We start from the raw sequence: 21301 nt of genomic DNA on the forward strand, positions 1-21301 counted from the left end.
GGATTTAAAAGGACTAGAAAATCACGGAGATTCTTTATAGGGACAAATGATATTGGAAATCATCAGGCAAATAACCTTTTGCGATTCTTCGCGATTCGATGCAGAAATGGAGCGAGGAAAACGTACGAAACACATAAAGTCTGATGAAAATGTAAAAATTTCGTATCTCGCATAAACATTCATTTGGAGCTAAAACTAAACAAATTTATGTTATTTGAATGTTTAAGTGGCAAAAGTCGTAAAGAAGGTTTGTTTATGGAAGTCGAGAATAGTTTTTGGCTTGACCATTTGAAAAATTCAGTGTCGTTGGTCGATTAAAAAATAAAATTTTTGGGCACTTTTAATGAAATTTTATTGAATATTTAAAAAAAATGAATTAAAAAAAAATAAAAAAAAATTCGATCAAAAAAATTTTTATAAAATTAAAATAAAATTTTTTAATGAATTTTGATCCATTTTTGATATAAAAAAAAATTTATTAAATAAAAAATGAATAAAATAAAAAAAATATTTTTCAATCAAAAAAAAAAAAAAATTAAAAATTATTAAATAAATTAAAAGAAAGAACATGGTAACAAAAAATGTAAAGATAAAAATTTAAAATAAATTTTAATCAATTTTTGATAAAAAAATATTTTATTTTAAAAAATTAAATTAAAAATTCTAAATTTTTGTGTATTTTTAATTTTATGTTTTATTAAAAAATTAATTATTTTTTTTTAATTAATTATTATTTTTTTATTTTTAAATTATTTTTTTTTTAATATTTTATTATTTTTTAGCTTAAAAAAATTTTTTAAAAAATAAATTTCTTGCATAAATTTAGGCGTTTATAACAAATATTTAAAAGAAAAATAATTTTGACTGGTAGAACCAGTGTACGGGTCCGCCATTTTTGATTGAATTTAAACAAAAAATTATTATTTTTGGTTTTTGAAAAAATTTTATCATTTTAGATATCAGAAAAGAGAATTTTTAACTTTTAAATGTGTTATTACTTCAAATTCTGAGTTACTGAGAATTATCAAATTTGATTTAAAACAAGAAATTTCTCGAGAATCAATTCATAATTAAAATTTCCTTTTATAGACAGCCTCTTATAAAAATTTCTTTCTAAAAATCCTAAAAAATTAACAAATGATATGTTATATTTCTCATATGTTTAATTTTTTTTCTCGTATTTTTCGTTTATTCATTTGACTTTCTGAATACTAAAACAGAAAGATAAAAATTTATTTAAACAACATAAAAAACTGCTTTTTTACCTACCTTTAAAAAAAACCTTTAAAACTGCAAACACATGAGGGCGAGGGTGGTTCAAAGTTAGTCATTAACTTTTTCTATTGATTTTTTCCTCTGTGTGTCTCACGTACGAGAGACAGCCGTGCACGTTTTGTGGATGCAAACAATTGTTTTCAATTAATAAAAGTATAATAAATGCTCAGCATGTGGTGTCTGGTGTCCGGTATTCGTATGTTGTTGTTTGCCCGGGAAGACAACTTTTTTTTTGTGTTTGTTCAAAATCAGATTTTAAAGAGAAAAAGAATTTAATTGATTTTTGTCCGGCATTCACAGGAATTTTATTTAACACGAATCTGATTGGAATTTATTTATTTTTTTGCGGGGGGACAAATTTCTTTTGCTTTTGTCGAATTCCTCCAATTTTCCATTTGATTCATGTGATTTTTCACTAATTTTCCAGAACATTTCGTGCGTTTTTATCTCTTTGAATTAATCTTTGCTTATTTGTTGGAGAGACATAAAACGATGGCGAAGGGGGAATGTTGCCCTCTATTATTATTGCAGTTTTCTTCCGTATCACGAGCAAAGGTGAAATGGGAAAGTAAATACAAAAAAGTTAATGATTCATTGATGCAAAACCTCTAATTTATTATTATAAAAGTAACTAGTCGAGATAATTTATGAGACAAAGCCCATGTTTTTCCTTCTAATGAAGCATGAAACAAATTGGATGCGTTCGGTAGTGTAAAGTTGTAAGTAAATGGACGAAGATAAAGTTACTGCAATATGTTTATTTAAATTTTTCGCTTATACGCACCTTCGATGGCACTGTGAGGTTAAGGAAATTCTTGGGGAGACTCCCCTTTGAGAGTGAAAATTACTTTTTGATATTTTATTGAATGCGATAAGATTCATGAATTTTCATTTTTGTGCAGGATTTTAACATATTGCGACATTATATGATTTTCATGGATTTGTAAAGAGACAATTTATAATTAAAAGTAAATTTAAATATTAATAAAATAAAGATTGTAAATGATAATTTTTAGAAAAAAAATAGTTTTTGAAGTATTTTTTGCTAAAATAATTTTTTTGTCTAAATTTTCTTTATTTTTTTTAAATTTTAATTCTGCTTTATATTTTTTTTTTAATTAAAATAATTTTTAACATTTATTTTATTAATATTTTTGTAATATTTCCCAGACTTTATGAAAAAAAAAATATATTATTTCTTAAATTAAGAATTATTAAATAAATAAAAAATTAAATTAAATTAAATAAAAAAAATAAATTAAATTAAAAATTATTATTTTAAAAAATAATATTTTTTATTTAATTTTAATTAAAAAGATAAAAATTTTCCTGAAATATTTTTTTTCTTTTTTTACTTTTTAAAAAAAAAATCTTTAAAATACGTCAAAAACATAAAATTCCTTGACAAAAATTTTCAACGCTAATTCCACGCAAAAATCCCAATTTGCATGTCTTTGATTGATAAGATTTAAAGTTTTAACAGCGCAAAAACAATCATAAAACAAACTTTCTTGATGATAATCCTCACTTTCTCTTTCATTATCACAAGGCATTCAAAATTTACGGGCGACGTGAAACATAGAAAACTAAATTTTACTCGTGTAAAATATAATAAACATAAACAAAGTTACACAATAAAGGTACATACGAGGATGATGATGATGAAGATATACCTCTCTGAACTAAATATTTACTAATGCAATAAAGCTCGAAAGTTGAACACGAGTCAAGTAAAAACAAAGGAGACACAATGGTAACAAATTAAGATCCTTTTGTTTCGTCTCTGATTCATTCCCGTTTGCTTTGATAGCACATTTCGGTCCTAATCCACATTAATTTTGCCCATGTGAATGAAATTTCAGCAGAGCTACGTTCAGAAAATGAAATTTTCCTATCTTTTCGAATTCGAGGAAAAATGAAATGAGGACCTGTCTAATTGTATCTGATACGAACGAATGAAAACTGGAAAAGTTTTAAACCCTATTTAATAGTCATCGTCGTATATTTCATTTTAAAACAACTAAATACCTTCATACGAGCGAGCGACAGACAGCACGAGAGTGTAACAATGGAAGAGTTATGAAGATAGAATCAAAGATACGGCAAAAAGCGAGGGATACGAGAATTTTCATGAATAAATTGATAATAATAATAATAGGAAACAACAATAACGATAATTACGATTTGGTCCCTGGCTTTTGTGCGGAATTGATGTAGCGGAGTTAATTCGCTCTGTGTCCCATATATTGCCCGTGAATTGTTGTTATGGGCTGCAAAGTGAGTGCGAGTGCCTTTAATCCGAGAATCTATCATTCATAGACGTTTTAATGGACTTTAAAGCGGATTTCGGCAGACGATGTGTGAGAATATCAAAAATTCATTAAAGGGGATTGCCGAGGACCTTGAAATTTTGATGAGGTAATTCGAGACAAAATTTTAATTAGAGACTGACCTGTGTTTGTGAAATTATTTTTAGAAGCAAAGGCTATAAAAGAGAATCATTGAAATTTAATTATAGAAATAAATAAAAAAATAATTTTTAAAAAAATTTTAAATTAACGTATTTCAAATTAATTTAAAATTAAATTAATTTCAAAAAATTTTTAAAAAAAATAAAAAATTTCATTTTAAATTTAGTAAAAAAATTTAAAAAATTAAAAATTAATTAAAAAAAAATAATTTTAATTAATAAAAATAATAAAATAAAAAATTTTAATTAAAAAAAAAATTAAATTTAAATAAAATTTTAAAAATTAGAAAATTAATTAAAAAAATTTTTTAAATATTTTTTTAAAATTAAAATTTTAAATTTTTTAAAATTTTAATTTTATGTTATTTTTAACTTAAACATTAAATATTTATTTATTAATAAAATTTTTAAAATAAATAAAATTTAAAATCCAAAATTTTTGAAGAAAAATTTAAAAAATTATTTAATTAAAGTTTATGATTTAAAAAAGTTAAATAAAAAAATAAATTTTTTAAACGCATAAAACGTTTAATTAATATTTTAAATTTAATTTTTATATTTTAAACTGAACTTTTAATTTTTATTAAAATTTTGTTTGGCTTATGGATCTTAAAATTTTACTTATTTTTTTCAAATTTCTTTAAATTACACTAAAATATTTTAGTGAATTTTTGTGAAATTTTATTAAATTAAATAAAAATTTAATTTAAAATAAAAAAAATATTAAATATATAAAAATTAAAAAATATTCAAAATAACATAAAATAATTTAAAACAAAGAAAAAACTTTTGTGACCAGAAATTTTTTTTTTTTCAAAGAAAATAATCAAATTCAAAAAAATCCCATTCTCCCCAAAAAATAAAAGAAACTAATTCTCTTCTCACATAATTTCCTTAATCGACATCTCTAACAACTTCCTCCTGTTTTTCCTGTACCTTGACGCGCCCCATCACTCGAGAGAGATTCCGTAATTACATGTTAGTGCATCATTATAATCTTGTCATATACCTTAATTTCAAACACATTATTACTATTCAATGAACGTCCAAAGTTAATGACTGTCGTTTTTCCTCCTTCACACTGCAGGTTTCCACGAATCACACATATGTCACTATTTTTTGTCGTTGTTGAAAACCTCTCGCGCGCTGCATCTAACATGTTATTATTTATTCTTTTTAACTTATTTTTATGTGGGTGCCAACTTTGACGTGTCTGTATCATAATAAAGTTATTACGCTCCTCACACGAGCCACTACTGTAGAAAATATCATCACTTTGCACTGACATGCGATGTAATTGAAGTTTTTGAAGTTGTCAAAGGAATAAAAAAAAAAATGAATTGAATGGGAAAATATCGTGTTTGTGACTGTGCGTGGGGGGAAATAACGACCATCATTCATTTATCGATGCATTTTGATATAAAATTGTGTATTTTTACGTAATTGATTAGAATTTATGTGGGAGTCGAATGCAGAGTCAGAAGTTAACCCTCATCTTCATTAAGTGATCGATCATTCGCTTAATTCTTGAGATTGTGAAAAAACGCAGCTTTTGTGCATTAATAAAACAAACAAAAATTCATTTGTTCGAAATTTGTAAGTAAATATCCCGTTTCCGACCTTTTCTTGAAGTTTTCTCTAAAAAGGGCGCAATTTGTTCGACATCAAACCGATTAGTGAAGTAATTCAAGACGACAAACACTTGAAGGAGACTTCCAACTGCAAATACAGGAAAAGGTGTCTCTCTCTCTTAAAATTCTGTTCAAGAGATTTAAATAAATCTAAACATTTTTTAAAGACCTTGTAACACTCGAAAAGTACAAGACAAATATATTTAGGGGTTTTATATCCTGTATGTCGGTGCTACCGTCTTTTCCCATGCACCGAAAGACAAACAAGAAACAACTTAATAATTATTATAATAACTTTAATTCCTAAAATAAATGTTTGAACATTGCAAGGCATGATCTCTAAGTGTGTCTCTGTTTGTTTTATTATTTTAATCTGCTCATTTTCCTGTAAACTCGAGGCAAAAATAAACAAACACACAGAGAAAAATGTGAATAAATCTGACGAGTTTACAGCTGCCAAGTTGTACTCGTACAACGAAAAATTAGCCCCTAAAATAATATTTATAGTTTTGGTTTTTATTGTCTTAAATTTCATCTTTTAATACGAGACACACAAAATGTACTTTTTTGCCAACTACCCGAGTTAAAAGTACGGAAAAAGAATAATATTTTGATAATATTACATTACGGACTACTTTAGAGAGCCGGAATGTGTGCATGACAGAGTCAGACATAAATTTAAATGGCGCCTAAAGGCTTTATCTCGCACTGTATTAAATAAAATGAACCAGATTTTTGTCTTCATCTCTCCCTTATTTTGCAAAAAAAAAACAAAACGCACGAGACAAATGTTGGTTACGCCAAAAAAGGGTACGTTTGTGCGAGGCAAAAGATAACAAAGACAACTTTTTTGATCCTTCTTTAATCTATTTCGCAGTAATATTAGTTGAATATGAGAGGAGCATTAAGAGACACAATGGCAGTAAAGGCAATGACAAACGGAAATTTTTAAGCCGCTGTTGTGAAAAGTTTAAGTTTTTCGACTTTAAAATGTTTTTAAAAGTTTTTTTTTTATAAAAAAATAATTTTAAATAATTTTAATTCAATTCAATTTATTTAATTATTTTAAATTTTAGTATTATTTTATCAAAGTATTTTTAAAAAATTGATTTACTAATGAATTAAATTATTTTATTTATTAAATTATTTTTTTTTAATTTTTTAATTTTTTTTTTTTACAATTTTTTTAAATAAAATCAAATAATAATTATTAATTAAATAAAATTTTTAAATTAAATAATTAATTTATTTTTTTTATTAAAAATTTTGATAAAATGTTATTTAATTTTATTTCAATTTAAATTATTATTTATTTTATTTAAATATTTTTAATTTATTATTTTTTTCTTTAAAATTTATTCGAAATTATTATTATTTATTTTTTAAATTTATTAATAATTTCATTAATTAATTTTTAATCAAATCATATCGATTTTTAGAATTTTGTTTGAAAAATATTTTTTTATATTTTATTTTTAATTTTTTAAAATATTTTTAATTCAATATTATTCTATTAAATCATTTAAAATTTTTATTTAAATTATTTTTAAATATTTTTTTAATAATTTTTTTAATTTTATTTTTTTTATAATTATATATTTTTAAAAAATTAAATTTTTAATTTTTTTTTAATTAAAAATTTTAGTATTAATATTTTATATTTTTTGACAAAAAAAAAATTAGACAATCCGATTTAAAAATTTTCAGGTATCGCAAATTTTCTCAAGTTGCGAATCACAAATTTTTCATAAAATATAAAATTTAACTTGTACGATTACGAAGAAATACATTAGTGAATGGCATCATTATTAGCATCATCAGTTGTTCTGTAGCAAAGAGATATGTAACGATTGTTTTCGTCGATTTCAACTCAAATCTCTCGTAAATTGACACAATTCCTATGTGACTAAAGTTCTTTAATTAAAAATTTAGAGAGGATTCCTTTTTTAGCTGTGTTTGACTTGAGAGTGAGAAAGGCAATTTAGACGGCTTTTCGTTATTATAAAATACGAGGGATCAGGGATTAACGAGTTTAAGTCAAAAAAGTTACCTTTTATTTCAGTGAAGCACGTAAAAAAAACTATAAAATTTTTAATTTCGAAAATTTTTTAATTCATTTAAAAAATGGCAACAATGATTTTTGGTTTAAACACAGCAAAAAATGCGTGTTTTTACTAACAAAATGCTTTCACGTTTGTTCATGCTTTTTACCATCCTCCAGATGGGGGAGCCCAACCGCCGGCATCTCCGCCTCCAGTTACTTTAACTTGGAAAGCTTGACCGCCTCCGTTTCCTCCGTGAGATGGCGCTGGAGCAGGAGCTTGTTCTTGAATGACTTTGATAACTTGTGGGGGAGGAGGAGGAGGAGCAGGAGCAGAATGACCTCCGCTTCCGCCGCCTTGAACCTTAACTTGGAAAACTTGACCTCCGCCATTTCCGCCGTGAGATGGCGCTGGAGCTGGAGCGGGAACAGTTTCTTGGATGACACGAACGATTTGTGGGGGAGGAGGAGGAGGAGCAGGAGCAGAATGACCTCCGCCATGTCCGCCAGCTTGAACTTTAACTTGGAAGGATTGACCTCCGCCGCCGCCGCCTTGTTGCCAGCCAGCGCCTCCAGCGGAAGCGCATGCAACTGCTGCGAATAAGACAACTAAGAATTTCATGTTGATTGGTTTGATTGTTCTTCTTTGCAAAAGATGCGAATTGAAACTGATGCCTTGATCCGAAAATGTCAAACCTTTTATACGAAAACTTGACCCAATCTTCAAAATTCATTATCAAATAAAAAAATAGCTTCTGTTTAATATTTCGACTAGACACCATAAATGTATTCAAATCTGCATTAATTCATTAAGAGGTGAGACTTCCTAATTTTTGTTAACGAAATTTTTACCAAAATGTTAATTTTATTGTTTTATTTTTTGCAATATTTTTCTATGACACTCTTCGTATTAAACGGGTTTTATTTTTCGTTCGTTATTAACATAAAATATTTTTTTTAACGAACCACAGTCAAAAAAGTGTTAATTAAATATTTTGATGGCGCTTGACATTTTTTTTATATTTTTAATCCAATTGACCTTTAAAATTTTTTACATATCGAAAAATTTGCAAAATCGCTTTATTAATTTTTGTTGCATTTATTTCTAATAAAAAGGACAGATTTTTAGCATGCAAAGTTGTAAATTATTCGATTACTCAAAAAAAAAAATATTTCAAAATTTTCCATTAATTTTTTTTTAATTTTTTGAAGAAGTGTAGGCGACAACAATACTTTGTTGATTGTTCAAGGTTTGAGGAGCAACTTTTTTTATTAAAAAAAAATAAAAAATCAAGAATTCGACATGAAAATTCCATCAAAATTAAATCCGCAATCAAAACATTCCACACTTCACGGAAAAAAACTTGCCTCCAAAGAAACTTGAATCCACAAGAATTTTATTATCGAAAAAAAAGCCACAAAAATACAGTCACATGTCAAAGGCACACAAATTTCGGTGTCGTCGGCGTGCATGTCACATCCGCTTACATGTGTGGCGAAAACTTTGTGATCGGCTTCTACCGCACAGACAAAACTTTCGGCAAAATATGGCTCATAAGTACTCCATTCACATCCCCATTCAAAGACACTCACATGTCACACAATACAGATATCAATGAACAATTTCAAGCAATTTTCAAACAATTTTCCTTACAAAACTAAGTTTTTTTTTCCTTATTCTATTTCTTGAGATATTCGGAAGAAAAAAAGTTGTGTGCATCACGTATGCGATTCTTCTTTGGCAAAAGTGACATATGGAAGTTTGTTAACAAGAATATTTAATCATACGAGCGATATTTCTCGACAACGATGAAAAAATTCGAAAGAAAGAAGAATGAAATAGAAAAAAAGCATATTTTCATCCATATTGTCATTTCTGTGCCATATTGAACACTAATATCGACAATATTTGTCGTCGAAAGGAAAAAAAGTTAGTCGAATAGAAAATTTTCTCTTTCTCTATTCATGTGTCGTCATTTGGTATTGTTATGTGACATATAAGTGGCATCCTCTTTAATAATAATTCCATTCGATTCGAATTTTTGTTTAAAAAAAATAAAAAAAAAATCATTCAGTTCAAAAGTTGTCGAAAAATTATTTGAGGAAGGAAATTAGACTTGGAAACTTTATCTTAAAGTCGCCGTGATTTTTTTTCGTCGTTGTTGACATTAAAGAGATATAAAAAGTAAAAAGATATTTTTTGTTTTATTAAATTACTTCAATATTTTTCAAAGAATCACTAAAGATCTTAAAAATTGACTTTTAGAAACAAAACTTTAAAAAATTTGAAGAACAGTACGAAAATGTGAAAATATTTTTTTTTCCTTTTCTGTTTAAACTCCTATTTTATTAATCTAAACCAAGCAAAATTTTTAATGGATCTGATTTTTGGCGGGAAAATATTTTTTTTTGAATCCAACTGATTTTGAATATTTTTCCGTTATTTTAAGATTTATTTAAACTTTTTATCACAAATCTGATAGAAAAGTGCCTTTTTCTCTCATAATAACAGTAAAATATTCATCACGAGAAATGCCTTCAATAAAAATCTTCTAATCTGTCAAAATCTCTCGGATAGACAGGAACATGAGAACCAAACACTTGCAAAACTACATGCTTAGATGCCAAAAAGTACAACTTTCGTCATCGTCTGACTTTCTATCATCCATTCACTCAAAGTCGAAGAGATTTAATATTGATGACTCGATGTAGAAATTTCTTGTTGTTACAATTGTCAATGTAAAGTTATTATCAGTGCGAGAGATATACAAAATTGCTTGACTAAGATAAACGAGGTGACACATGTTCTGTTTAACATGTCTCTGAAACATTTATATTTTCTTGTTGTCTCGTTGTCATCGACGTCGTCCATCGTTTGTCGTGCGAAGCGAAACGAAATTCACACAAGTCACAACCTGAGGCATGTATATTTAAATATCATCATCAGCATCAGCAGCAGCAGCCTTTCAACAGGTCAGGAAAAATTTCTTTTCGTACTACTTTCTTATTTTTTTTTGTGTTTTGCATTAAAATTGCAGGCGAGGCGCATAACACACTCACATTTTATTTGCATTTAGTATTCCAAACAAATCATTTTCTACTACTGATTGCTCGGGGCATCTGTCCATAGAGCTCGAGACGCTGCGAACTGCAACAATGCAAATTGAATGAGAAAACAATGACTCAAAATTAAGTTGCCGTGCTGCTGCTGCTGCTGCAGTTGCTGCTGATATGCAAACAAAACAAATACGAAATAAATATAATCAACATGCAGATCATGATATTCCTCTTTTCGTACCACGTCGCTGATGAGATATACACAAAATTGTTGCCTTTTACTTATGATTTAAAAACTCTCTCACACACAATGCAACAACAACAACAACGTCGGAGAGATATGGAATAATAATAAAAAGAATACGTGAATGAATATCAAATTTTGTGCTTTTTTATTCAAATTTTTTCCTCCGTTGCATTTACGACGCATTCAATGCAATTGTCATACTTTCTTGCTCAATGCACTTCTGAACTGCTGTAAAGTATAACACACATCAGACGAGAGTTTGTGACATGAAATGCAGATTTTTTGGGAAAAGTTTGAAGTTTCAAACCGATTTTGCAGAACCAGATATTTTTTTGTATGAAAATTTGTTTAGTTTGGTCAAAAATTTGGAATCACTGATCTCGGAGTTCTTGATATATGTTGATTAAAACATGATTCAAAGGATAAAAATTGTATTTTTGTGAGATAACGAAGTGAACAGAAGGGTTTCGTGTCAAATTCACGCTCATGTTTAAATTACGAACGAGTTCAGTTGGTGCTTTTAACCCACTTTTTTGATCAGATTTTGCATAAAAATATTTTTTTCACTTGATTACCTCTCAAAAAAAGAGAATCTAAACGTAAGCTTTGAATCTTGTAACAATTTAATGTTGACCCCAATGCATATTTTTAATTGTGATCCCAATGAACATTTTAAATTTTTATCCCAATGCACATTTTGATTTTTTTCCTGCAATAAAATATTCATTCCAAATTTTCTTTCTAAATATTTTTTCTAAAAATTCTTTGAAAGTCTCGCTTATAAAATATTTTGATTCGTTGTCCTAAGTAAAATTTTGAATTTATTGCCCAATGCAAATTTTATATATTTTTTTTTCATCCCAATGCACATTTTAAAATTTTTATTTCAAAGCACGTAAAAAATTTAATTCAGCTCAATAAATTCTTTAAAACTTTTCTTCAAGTAAAATTTAACTAAAATTAATTTCAAATTTTTTTTTTTTAAATTTTTTTTAAAAATGCACATTTTGAATTTATTGTCCCTATCAAATTTTATGAACCCCTAAATTTCTCTCGAAAGAATTCAGAAAAAGAACTCAGAAAAAATTTAAATTTTTATATTTTTTTTCAATTTCTACCCAATGCAAATTTTCAATTTTTTAACCCAATGCACATTTTAAACTTTACCCCAAAGCACAATTAAAATTTGACTTACCCCAATGGAATTTTTTTTAAATTTTCTTCAAGTAATATTTACTATTTGTTCTATTGTTCAAAAAATTTAACCCAATGCACATTTTAAAAATCTTAAAACATTTAACTGAATAAGGTTTTTCTAAAAAAAAAATACATTAAAAAGTACATTGACTTTAACTTTTTCAATAAAAAAAGCCGCCATTTCAACACTTTTCTCTTTATACCGTTGCCCATAGTTAAAAATTAACAAGCAAATCTCTCGTGTGTTAATCAATGGTTGGTTGGTTAGCAAATCGTGTTTCATACCTTTCATGCCTTTTCTAAAAGAAATCCCTGTTTGAAGTAAAATGTCATTTAAGATTCATTTGAAATACCTTATCTTTCAATTAAAATCCAATATCTTGCCCGAATAGATGGAAATCTATTGAATTTTAAAACGGCATGGCACACAAGCACAGCTGATAGGCATCTCTGGAATTCCTTTTGAATCATTAATGTCATCATATGTGTTTACACATCAAACTCTTGTAATCGGCATCAATGACATATTTCTCCTTGTCTCTCGATTAAAATTCGAACAATTTTTCCTCCGTCTTCTATGCCTTGAGCTTACAATATTTTATTATTCATTAAAAAGTCAGAATAAAACGACACTTTTAATTCCATAAGAGAGAACCTTTTTTTCTAATCGAATGCTTCTTTTTTTGATTCCTATGAGAGAATATCCAAGAATTCCTGTCGGTTTTTATTTTTCGTTACAGATTTTTATTTATTTACACCGCTCAAGATGATTCAGGTGTCAATCAAATTAACGTTGGTTTGTTCTCTGTGCATTTATTCCTTTATGGACTGTAAGAATTTTTGTGTGATCTGGGACTCATCTTCTTCTTCATTTTGTTTCATTCAGCGCGATTTGTGAATGCGGGTAAAGAGACAAATAAGGAAAAATTTGCTGCTTACTTAAGGTTTGACCGTGAAACACAAAAATGTTCAGTTTTTTATTACATTTGCGATAAATGCTTCCCTAAAATATTTTATTGTTCTTGTTTTTGTCGTCGTCGTTGTCCTCGACCGTTGTTCGACAGACAAAAAATCAGTGCATCGATTCATTTCATTGGCAAAAGCGAAATTCTTCGTTACATTGTAAATTTTTTATCTGTACCATGAGAATTTTTGAGAATGACTCGAAACGCGGAGACAAATAACTTTCAATATTTTTGTGCGGAAATAAGGGGACCTGTTGGTGACTTTCTAACAACTCCTATAAGTGATAATTAATTTTTGAAAGTCAAAATAATAATTTGATGAACAAAAAAGATATTAAAAAGTCATTATTTCACATTTTGTTACTCATCAAAATAAAATTTTTCATACTTTTTTTTAATTTTTTCCTCAATGTAAAATTTTTACATTTTCATACTCCTCAAAGCAAATTTTTCACATTTCGAAACTTCTCAAAGTCAAATTTTCACATTTTAATACTCCTCAAAGTCAAATTTTCACATTTTTATACTCCTCAAAGTCAAATTTTCACTTTTTGATACTCCTCAAAGTCAAATTTTCACTTTTTGATACTCCTTAAATATTTTTATATAGTAAAAAAATTTAAAAAAAATAATTTTTAATAGCAAAATTTTATAAAATAAAGAAAAAAATATATAAAAAAAAATTTTTAGAAGAAAAAATAAACAATAAGTCACCTTACTAACAAAAAACTTACTTACCCGGCATTTACTCGTTACATTTAGAAAATTACGCCTTTAGCATCATCACGACCATTTGTTTATATGCATTTATGGTCATTCATGAACCTTTTATTCTCACAAGTACACTCGCTAAAAAAAAAATAAACGAAAGAAAAAAAAACAAGAAAAAACAATTTTTACATTGTCTCTTGGTCGTAATCTTTTGTCTCCAAAAAAATTACTCACACACAATAAGAGCCTTGAATCCTCATGAGTTACCTTGTTTCTTTTTTCGCATGAAGACGACGACGACAAAAACATGTGAGGAGGACAGTCACGACAAAATATTGTCTCCACGATATGGCAAAAAAAAAAATATTTGGAACAAGATATCGCGATTTTGATGTTGTCGCGTACGATTTTTACCTTAAAACCTCTTTAAAAAACTTTTTTAACGTAACTTATTGGAAAAGAGAGAGATGTGTGATTGTCTGCAGCTACAATCGTTACAGTAATAAATTTTAAACTAGAATGACATTGTTGAAGATTCTTATCGGGCCGTTAGCGTGTTGTGCTTGCCTGCAATGTAAGTTGGCAATGAACCGGTAGTAGTTCGCTCTGCTGAAAAGTAAATTATGTTCGGGTCGTGTCGTGTTCGAATAAAGTGAAAGTCGAGTATCTGCGCGCAGCAAAAAAAAGGTCCTTGGGCGAGATTTGAGACGATCGATAAATGTGGCGATGGCAGAAAGCAAGAGTGAAGTAAAATTAGAGACTTGAGGCAAAAAACGATTTTTCTTTAAAAGTTCCAAAGTCAAGACGTCACGACGACAAAAAAATCACGGTGACTGAGATAAAATTTCTAATTCTAATTTCTTTGCTCAAATAATGTTTCGACAACTTTTGAACTGAATGTTTTTTTAAGCAAAAATTCGAACCGATATAGAATTAAAGAGAGTTGAAATAATAAGAAAATAAAACATATTTTTAAACAGATTTTAAAATTTAAAAACATCAAATATATTTAAAAACTTAAAAAAAAATACTCACCAGTAACAAAATTCCTCTCTATATCCATGAAATCAGCTATATTTAAAAAAAAAATATTTTCCCGCCAAAAGTCAGATCCATTAAAAATTTTGCTTGGCTTGGATTAATTAGATAGGATTATAAATTAAATTTAAAAAAAAAGTTGAATATATTTTTAAAAACTTTTAAAAATACTTACAATAACGAAATTTCCACTTAAATCCATGTCATTGATCTCATGTTACCCCATTCGCATTATTTTCCGATTCAAATCGATTCTCACTTTCATTTGATTGATTGAACACAATTGCGTTGCATCTTACTTCATTCATGTGCACGAAAGTGTTAAAATTTAATCTCTTGTATATTGATTTGTAACTCAGATAATGACGTTACGTCTTTGTGTACAAAATTCAAAAGGGCTTGAATATTATGTAAAATTTCACACTTTCGATCCCTTTTAATGACAAAAATAAAAAAAAAACTGCATTTAAAAAAATAGTTCAACAGTAACAAATTCAAAGTGACGTAAAATCTGTGCCACGCCACAAAAACTAATTTAAATTAAAAAAAAAACTTGTGAGAAACTCCTGTGAGAGGTAACCCAGAAAATTTCCTTTTCAAAATCCAATTAAAATATTTCATCTCTCCCGCTTGGAGATGCACCTCAGTCATCTTTTCGTAATAATAATTATTCTCCATATGAAATTAACTTGAAATCTGATTAGTTTTCATTATTATTACATTTTAGTAGACATTTAGTTCCTCTCTCTTACTTCTGGCAAAATATAAAAAAAAAATTACTCGCATGTTCATTTTAAATACCTCAGAGGCATTTGTGAAAATTAGTTTTCCGAAAATATTTCTACTTAATGTTTTTGCCGACGCAAACAAAGAAATTTTCCTCTCTTTCTCCCGTTATTCTGATTTGTAAAATGAAATATTAAATTATGTTGTATAAAACTTTTATAGTTCATTCTGATTATTATTATGAAAGCAAAAGCATTTTTTGAAGCATTATTTGTTTATTTTTTAAAATTTATTCAAATCTACGTCACTCAACGTCAGTTCTTACCCTATCAGTTTTGTTGTTCGAGGAGCATCAACATGCAAATCCGTCGTAACGTTTATTTTTAGTACAATGTGTAATTTTCGGAGTAATGTCAACTCTCATTAAGAAATTACGGGTGAAGCAGAAGATTTTTCTGCAACTTTCTGTCATGTGTGATAAACTCAATTTAAACTGTTTCTGTGTACTGAGCATTTGGGGAGTTTGTCAAGCGGGATGTTTATCATTATTGTCATTAAAATTTGTGTTTGAGATGAGATGCGTGGAATGTGCATTTTTTGAGTTGATTGTTACAGAAAAGGAAAAAGAGGGATAGGGGTCGTTTGTTGGATGTTCAAATAGTGGGGAATTAAGAAAATTAAAAAAATTGTGTGATTAAAAGGGATTTAGATTGTCAAGGAAGGTTACTTTTGGGCTAAATGTGAGTTTTTGTAACAAATGGTCTTCCTTACTTTTTAAAAAATTTAATGTCTAACTATCATAAAGAAATTAATGATGCATGGAAGTTAGAAGATTTCATTTTGAACTCGATATTTTTAAAGAATTTCTTGTAAATTTTTGTCTTTTTTATTGGTTATTTATGCAAAAATTAATAAAAAAATTAATTATCAATTAAATTTCTTAAAAATTAAAATAAATTAAAAAAAAAAATTAACAAATATACCTAAAATTAATTAAATAAATATATTTTAAAAAAAATTAAAATATTAATAAAAAATTAAGTTAAAAAAAAATTATAAATTTCAATATTTTAAATAATAAATAATTTGTTTAATCCATAATTAATTTAATAATTAAATTAAATTATTTTATTTTTTTAAACTGAACAGAAAATCTAAAAAATTAATAAAATAAGATAAATAATATTATATTAATTAATGTTAAATTTTAAAAATTAATAAATTTTTTTTTTAATAAGCCTCATAAATTCTAAAAAAAATAAATTAAATTTAAAAAAAAAAACATTACACTTAAAATTTTAAAATATATTGAACATGAGAAATATTTAATTTTTGCTCAAAAGAAAAATTTTAAATTTTTAAAAGACAAAAATAAATAAAAAAAAATAATTTAAAAAAATATACTGAATATATTTTAATGATGAATAAAAATTCTAATTTTTATTTTTTTTTTTATAAAATTTTGAAAAAAAAATAAAATTTTTAAACGAAATTTTTTTTAGCTGAGTGTAATTTTATTCATTTTTTTTTGTAAAATTAAAAATTTAGCACTTACTTTTCTTAATTTTTTTTTTTCACGAGCTCCCTAAAAAAGTGACTCATCATCATCATCAACGCCATCCATCTCCCCTCATATTTCTCCAAACATTTCTTAATTTACAACTCTGCACTAAAAAATTACCTTACGTCACTTTTTTAATCCCTTTTTTCATACAATTTCGCTAAGATCCAAGACACACTTATTTCTTGATTGTCTTAATCCTCCTCAGAAACAAGTTAAAAAACATAAAAAACGACCCTTGTTTATTTTTTCTCCGTTGTTAATGCATCTTTATGGCTTCTAATGACACACAACATCAATAGTTTTCGCCGCGCTGCCGTTATTTAAATAAACCATCAATCTAACGCATCTTAAACACAAGATAAAAATTATTGAGATACATTCCCTCATCTACTCCGATATTAATAAGATAAGGGGCTTTGTTCCGACTTTGCTCTCGACCCCCTTCGTCATCGTTCTCATCATCAGCAGCGAACGCATTACGAATGCATAGGAAAAAAAATCGAAATTATAGCCAATTTGCGAACGCAACGAAATGATGACTAACTAAATTTATTGTCAAGAGATTTGACGATGATTTACTTTTTCTTTCGTTTTGTTTTCTGATGAATTTTTTATGCATTCATTTCGACTTAACTGGTGTGTAAAATATAATGAATTGGATTATTCCAGGGACAAATTAGACTCTTTCTGACGACGATAGCAACTCGAATTTTACACTCGTAGGACTAATACATTATTTAAAATATTTTAAAATTTTAATGATGTCACACAACAAATTTTTATGTGTGCGGCACGAGTTAGAATTTCCTTCGCAAGACGACACAGGGGAAGTTTTAATGAGAATTTTACCACTAAAATTTTGTTTTACTAGCAAAGTACGTTAATCTCGAGAGTTGATGTCGATGCTGAAAATGTAAATTGGAAAATTTTATATTTTTAACACACATCGCAATTTCACACTTAATAAATTAAGAACCGGGAATGGGTTTCTGTGGATGTGGGTTACAATTATTATTACTTCAGCTTATTAAACTTGTAAAGATTTTTCGTACAACTCGCATGAAATATTAATATTGTTACATCTGTTACAGTCAAACGGCGAAAATAAAAATGAAACGCATTTTATCTTTGACAGTTTACGATTGATGAGTCCATTTTTATTGTTGTTGGATACTTGATTTGTCGTTTTCCCCTTTTACTTGCAATTTCTTCGATTTCAAAAGAAAATTGCAAATACGCGTGAATGATTGAAACGATGAGATGCTGGTAAGAGTCGTACAATTGTCATGTCGATACATACGGGGAAAAAGGGATGAAAGGGGTTTATGATGCATTAAAAAATCTTTTCACATCACATGCAGTTCAGAAAAATTTATATGGAGAAATTTGTTAAAATCACCCTTTAAATGTAAGTTTTTGTGTGAGGGACTAATGAGTTCACATTTACAGAGAGAAGAAAATTCTCGATTTATAAAATGTTTCGTATTAAATTTTTTTTAGAGTTTTAAAAATTTCTGAAAATAAAAATTTATTAAAGAAAAAATTTATTAAAATAAAAATATTAAAAAATATTTTTTTAAAATATTAAAATAAATTTAAAAAATTAATTTTTATTTGTTTGACATTTGGAAATTTTAAAATGTTAAATAAAATAATTTTAATTAAAAATAAAAAAAAATAATTAAAATTTAAATACAAAGTATTTTATATTCCATAAAAAAATAAAAGAAATAAAGACAAAAGTACAAAAAATTAAAATTTTATTATATTTTTTTATAAAGGAATTTAAGAGGACTATCGACTAATATTTTTCTCGAAACTAAAAAATCAAATTTTTTGCCTACTTTATTTTTAACATTAGAAATATGAACAAAATAAGATTAATTTTATACTGAAGTTAATGTTGCTAAAATTAAAAGGTTGAAGCCGAAATAAATAATTAAATAAAAAATTGTAAAAAGACAGAAAATTATTTTCAAAATATTCTTAAAATATTAAAAAAAATATTTTGAGTTAAATTTAGAATTAAATTTTTTTAAAAATAAAATTTAAATTTGAAATTTGAAAACTATTAAATTTAAATAAAATTTTATTAATATTTCATAAAATAAATATAATAATATAATATAAATATAATAAATATAATTCGAAAAAATATAATTATTTGAAAAATTATAATTCAATTAAAATATTAAAATTGATAAATTTTTTAAAATAAAAATAGAATTAAAAAAATTTAAATTTTTAATTATTTTAATTTTTAATAATACGAAAATTAAGAATTTTTATTCAAAGACATTTTTTAAAAATCTCCATAAAATTCTCTTCTCTCTGTGAATCTCATCAGCATCTCCATTCCACTCTAACCAGCAAAAAACGACTCCTTAAATCCATAATCCTTTCATCAACAGTAATAATAAATATTTTTCTTCCATTTCGAAGTCCCCGACATTTTTCTACAAAACAAAAAATTATTAATGCATTACTAATCTAATTTTGTGAATCACCATTAATTTCTGATGAGACTGCAGAACCCTTTTTATTGTTGTATATTTTTATTTCTTTCCACTTATATCACGACAAACGACGACGACGACACATTACCAGAGACGATACATAATTTCGATTTAATTCGGGTATTGTTTCGAATCCAAATGCCACAAAATCTAAAGGACGTTCTCATGAAAAGCAACAAAAAAAAGACACTCAGCATAAAAATATTTCTTCTTCGCATTTCATAACTTTTTGTGTGTGTGTGTCTGTTTTATTACCACATCGCGTAATTCTGAAACAGAGACAAGAACTAACAGAAAAAACATGACAAAAAAATAAAACAATAAGGAATAAAAGGAGTAAAAAAGACAATAAGATGTTAAAAAATATACAATAACTACAACTTCGCGTATATACGAGGAAAAAAATTGAACAAGAACAAAAATTGGAAACAATTTCATAATTTACGTCACTTAAATTGGCACCCAACAGACAATAATAACAACAACAACGAGGAGTTATGTAGTAGGAGTTGTGCTGCTGTTTTGTTGTTTGTTTGGAAACAACGTAAATCGAATGGGTTGGATGTCTTTTTATTTGTTGCTGTGTCTGCTTCTTGTGTTTTTATGATACTTTATTATTATTTTTTTTTATTTTATTAAAAGAAGATGTAAGAAATTTATTGTTTTTTACAGGATTGCCCTTTTTTAATAGGACAAGGACAAGATTCAGCTGTCAAAGACATGAAAAGCAGTTCAAAGGAGTAAGAAATCAGGGTTAAAAATACTCAAAAATAAATTTAAAAAATTTTTAAAAAAATAAAATTTTAAAATCAAAGTTGAATAATCTAATTAATTCAAACTTTAATACTTGATTTAAAAAAAAAATATTTTTTCATAAAAAAAAATTATGAATTTTTTTAATCACTTTGAGATTAATTTTTAGCAAAAATAAATTATTTTACTTTTTTTTTAATTTTTTTATTTATTTTTTATTTTATTTTAATTTTTTTTGAAAATTAAGCCTTTTTTTATTTTAAAAAAAAATATTTTTTAATTAACTTTGGCAAAAAAAAATTATTTAAAAAATTTTTTTATTTTATTTTTTTTATTTTGAATTAATTGATTTTAAAAGAATTAAGAAATTAATTTTACCTATGACTTAAAGCATTTCCAACCCTGTATGAAAAATTATTTTATGACATGAAAGCTTTAAAATTAACGCGTGTGAAGGAGTTGAAAAAGCTAAAAATAACACCTTTTTCTATAAAAAGAAGAAGAACACGCATCCACGTGTAAAAAAAAGTGAGTTATTGCCGCTAAAAATCGTGAATATTAAGCAATTTATGAATTTTTTATCACAAAAAACGTAAAATTTTCTTTCTTTCACGTTGCGTGCGAGGAAATGTTATACATAACTTAACACATAAACAGACATTTACCTATAATAAATTTATATTCTTTAATATTTTACACCTGGCACCCGCACAAGAAAAAAGCACTGCATATTTACCCACATGCAAATTATGTATTTATCTCGTCAAATTTCGTCTTATGTTTTTTTTCCTTCTGCTTCTCCGGGAATGAGAATGAAGAAGAAAAAAAAAGTTAATACATAAGACGAACTTTGATGACTGACACTTAAAACAAACAAAGACTTTCCCCCCGCAGACACGAAGCTCATCATTATGAGGCGCTTGTGTTTGTGAGAAACGAGGCGCATTAGCAACATCTGCTCTTACTACCTTTCAAGAAAAAAACAAAATTTTTTGCGTTTATTATTTAAATCATATCATCATCGTCATTAAATCCTGGTTTGGCTCATATTTTATCCGCTACACGTCTTCGTGTCGGAAAAGGATAAGAATATTAGAGGCGATAAAACAA

The 21301-nt window shown here is 26.7% G+C and overlaps 1 protein-coding gene across 1 annotated transcript; it reads right to left on the minus strand.

Moving 5' to 3' along the window:
• Nucleotides 1-7583: 7583 nt before the first annotated feature.
• On the minus strand, nt 7584-8039 carry LOC134837241 (uncharacterized). The gene has a single exon (XM_063852610.1). The coding sequence runs from the start codon at nt 8037-8039 to the stop codon at nt 7584-7586; it is 456 nt and encodes a 151-aa protein (XP_063708680.1).
• Between the last annotated feature and the right edge of the window lie 13262 nt (nt 8040-21301).

This window comes from Culicoides brevitarsis, chromosome 1 (genome assembly GCF_036172545.1).
Source record: "Culicoides brevitarsis isolate CSIRO-B50_1 chromosome 1, AGI_CSIRO_Cbre_v1, whole genome shotgun sequence".
NCBI lineage: Eukaryota > Metazoa > Arthropoda > Insecta > Diptera > Ceratopogonidae > Culicoides > Culicoides brevitarsis.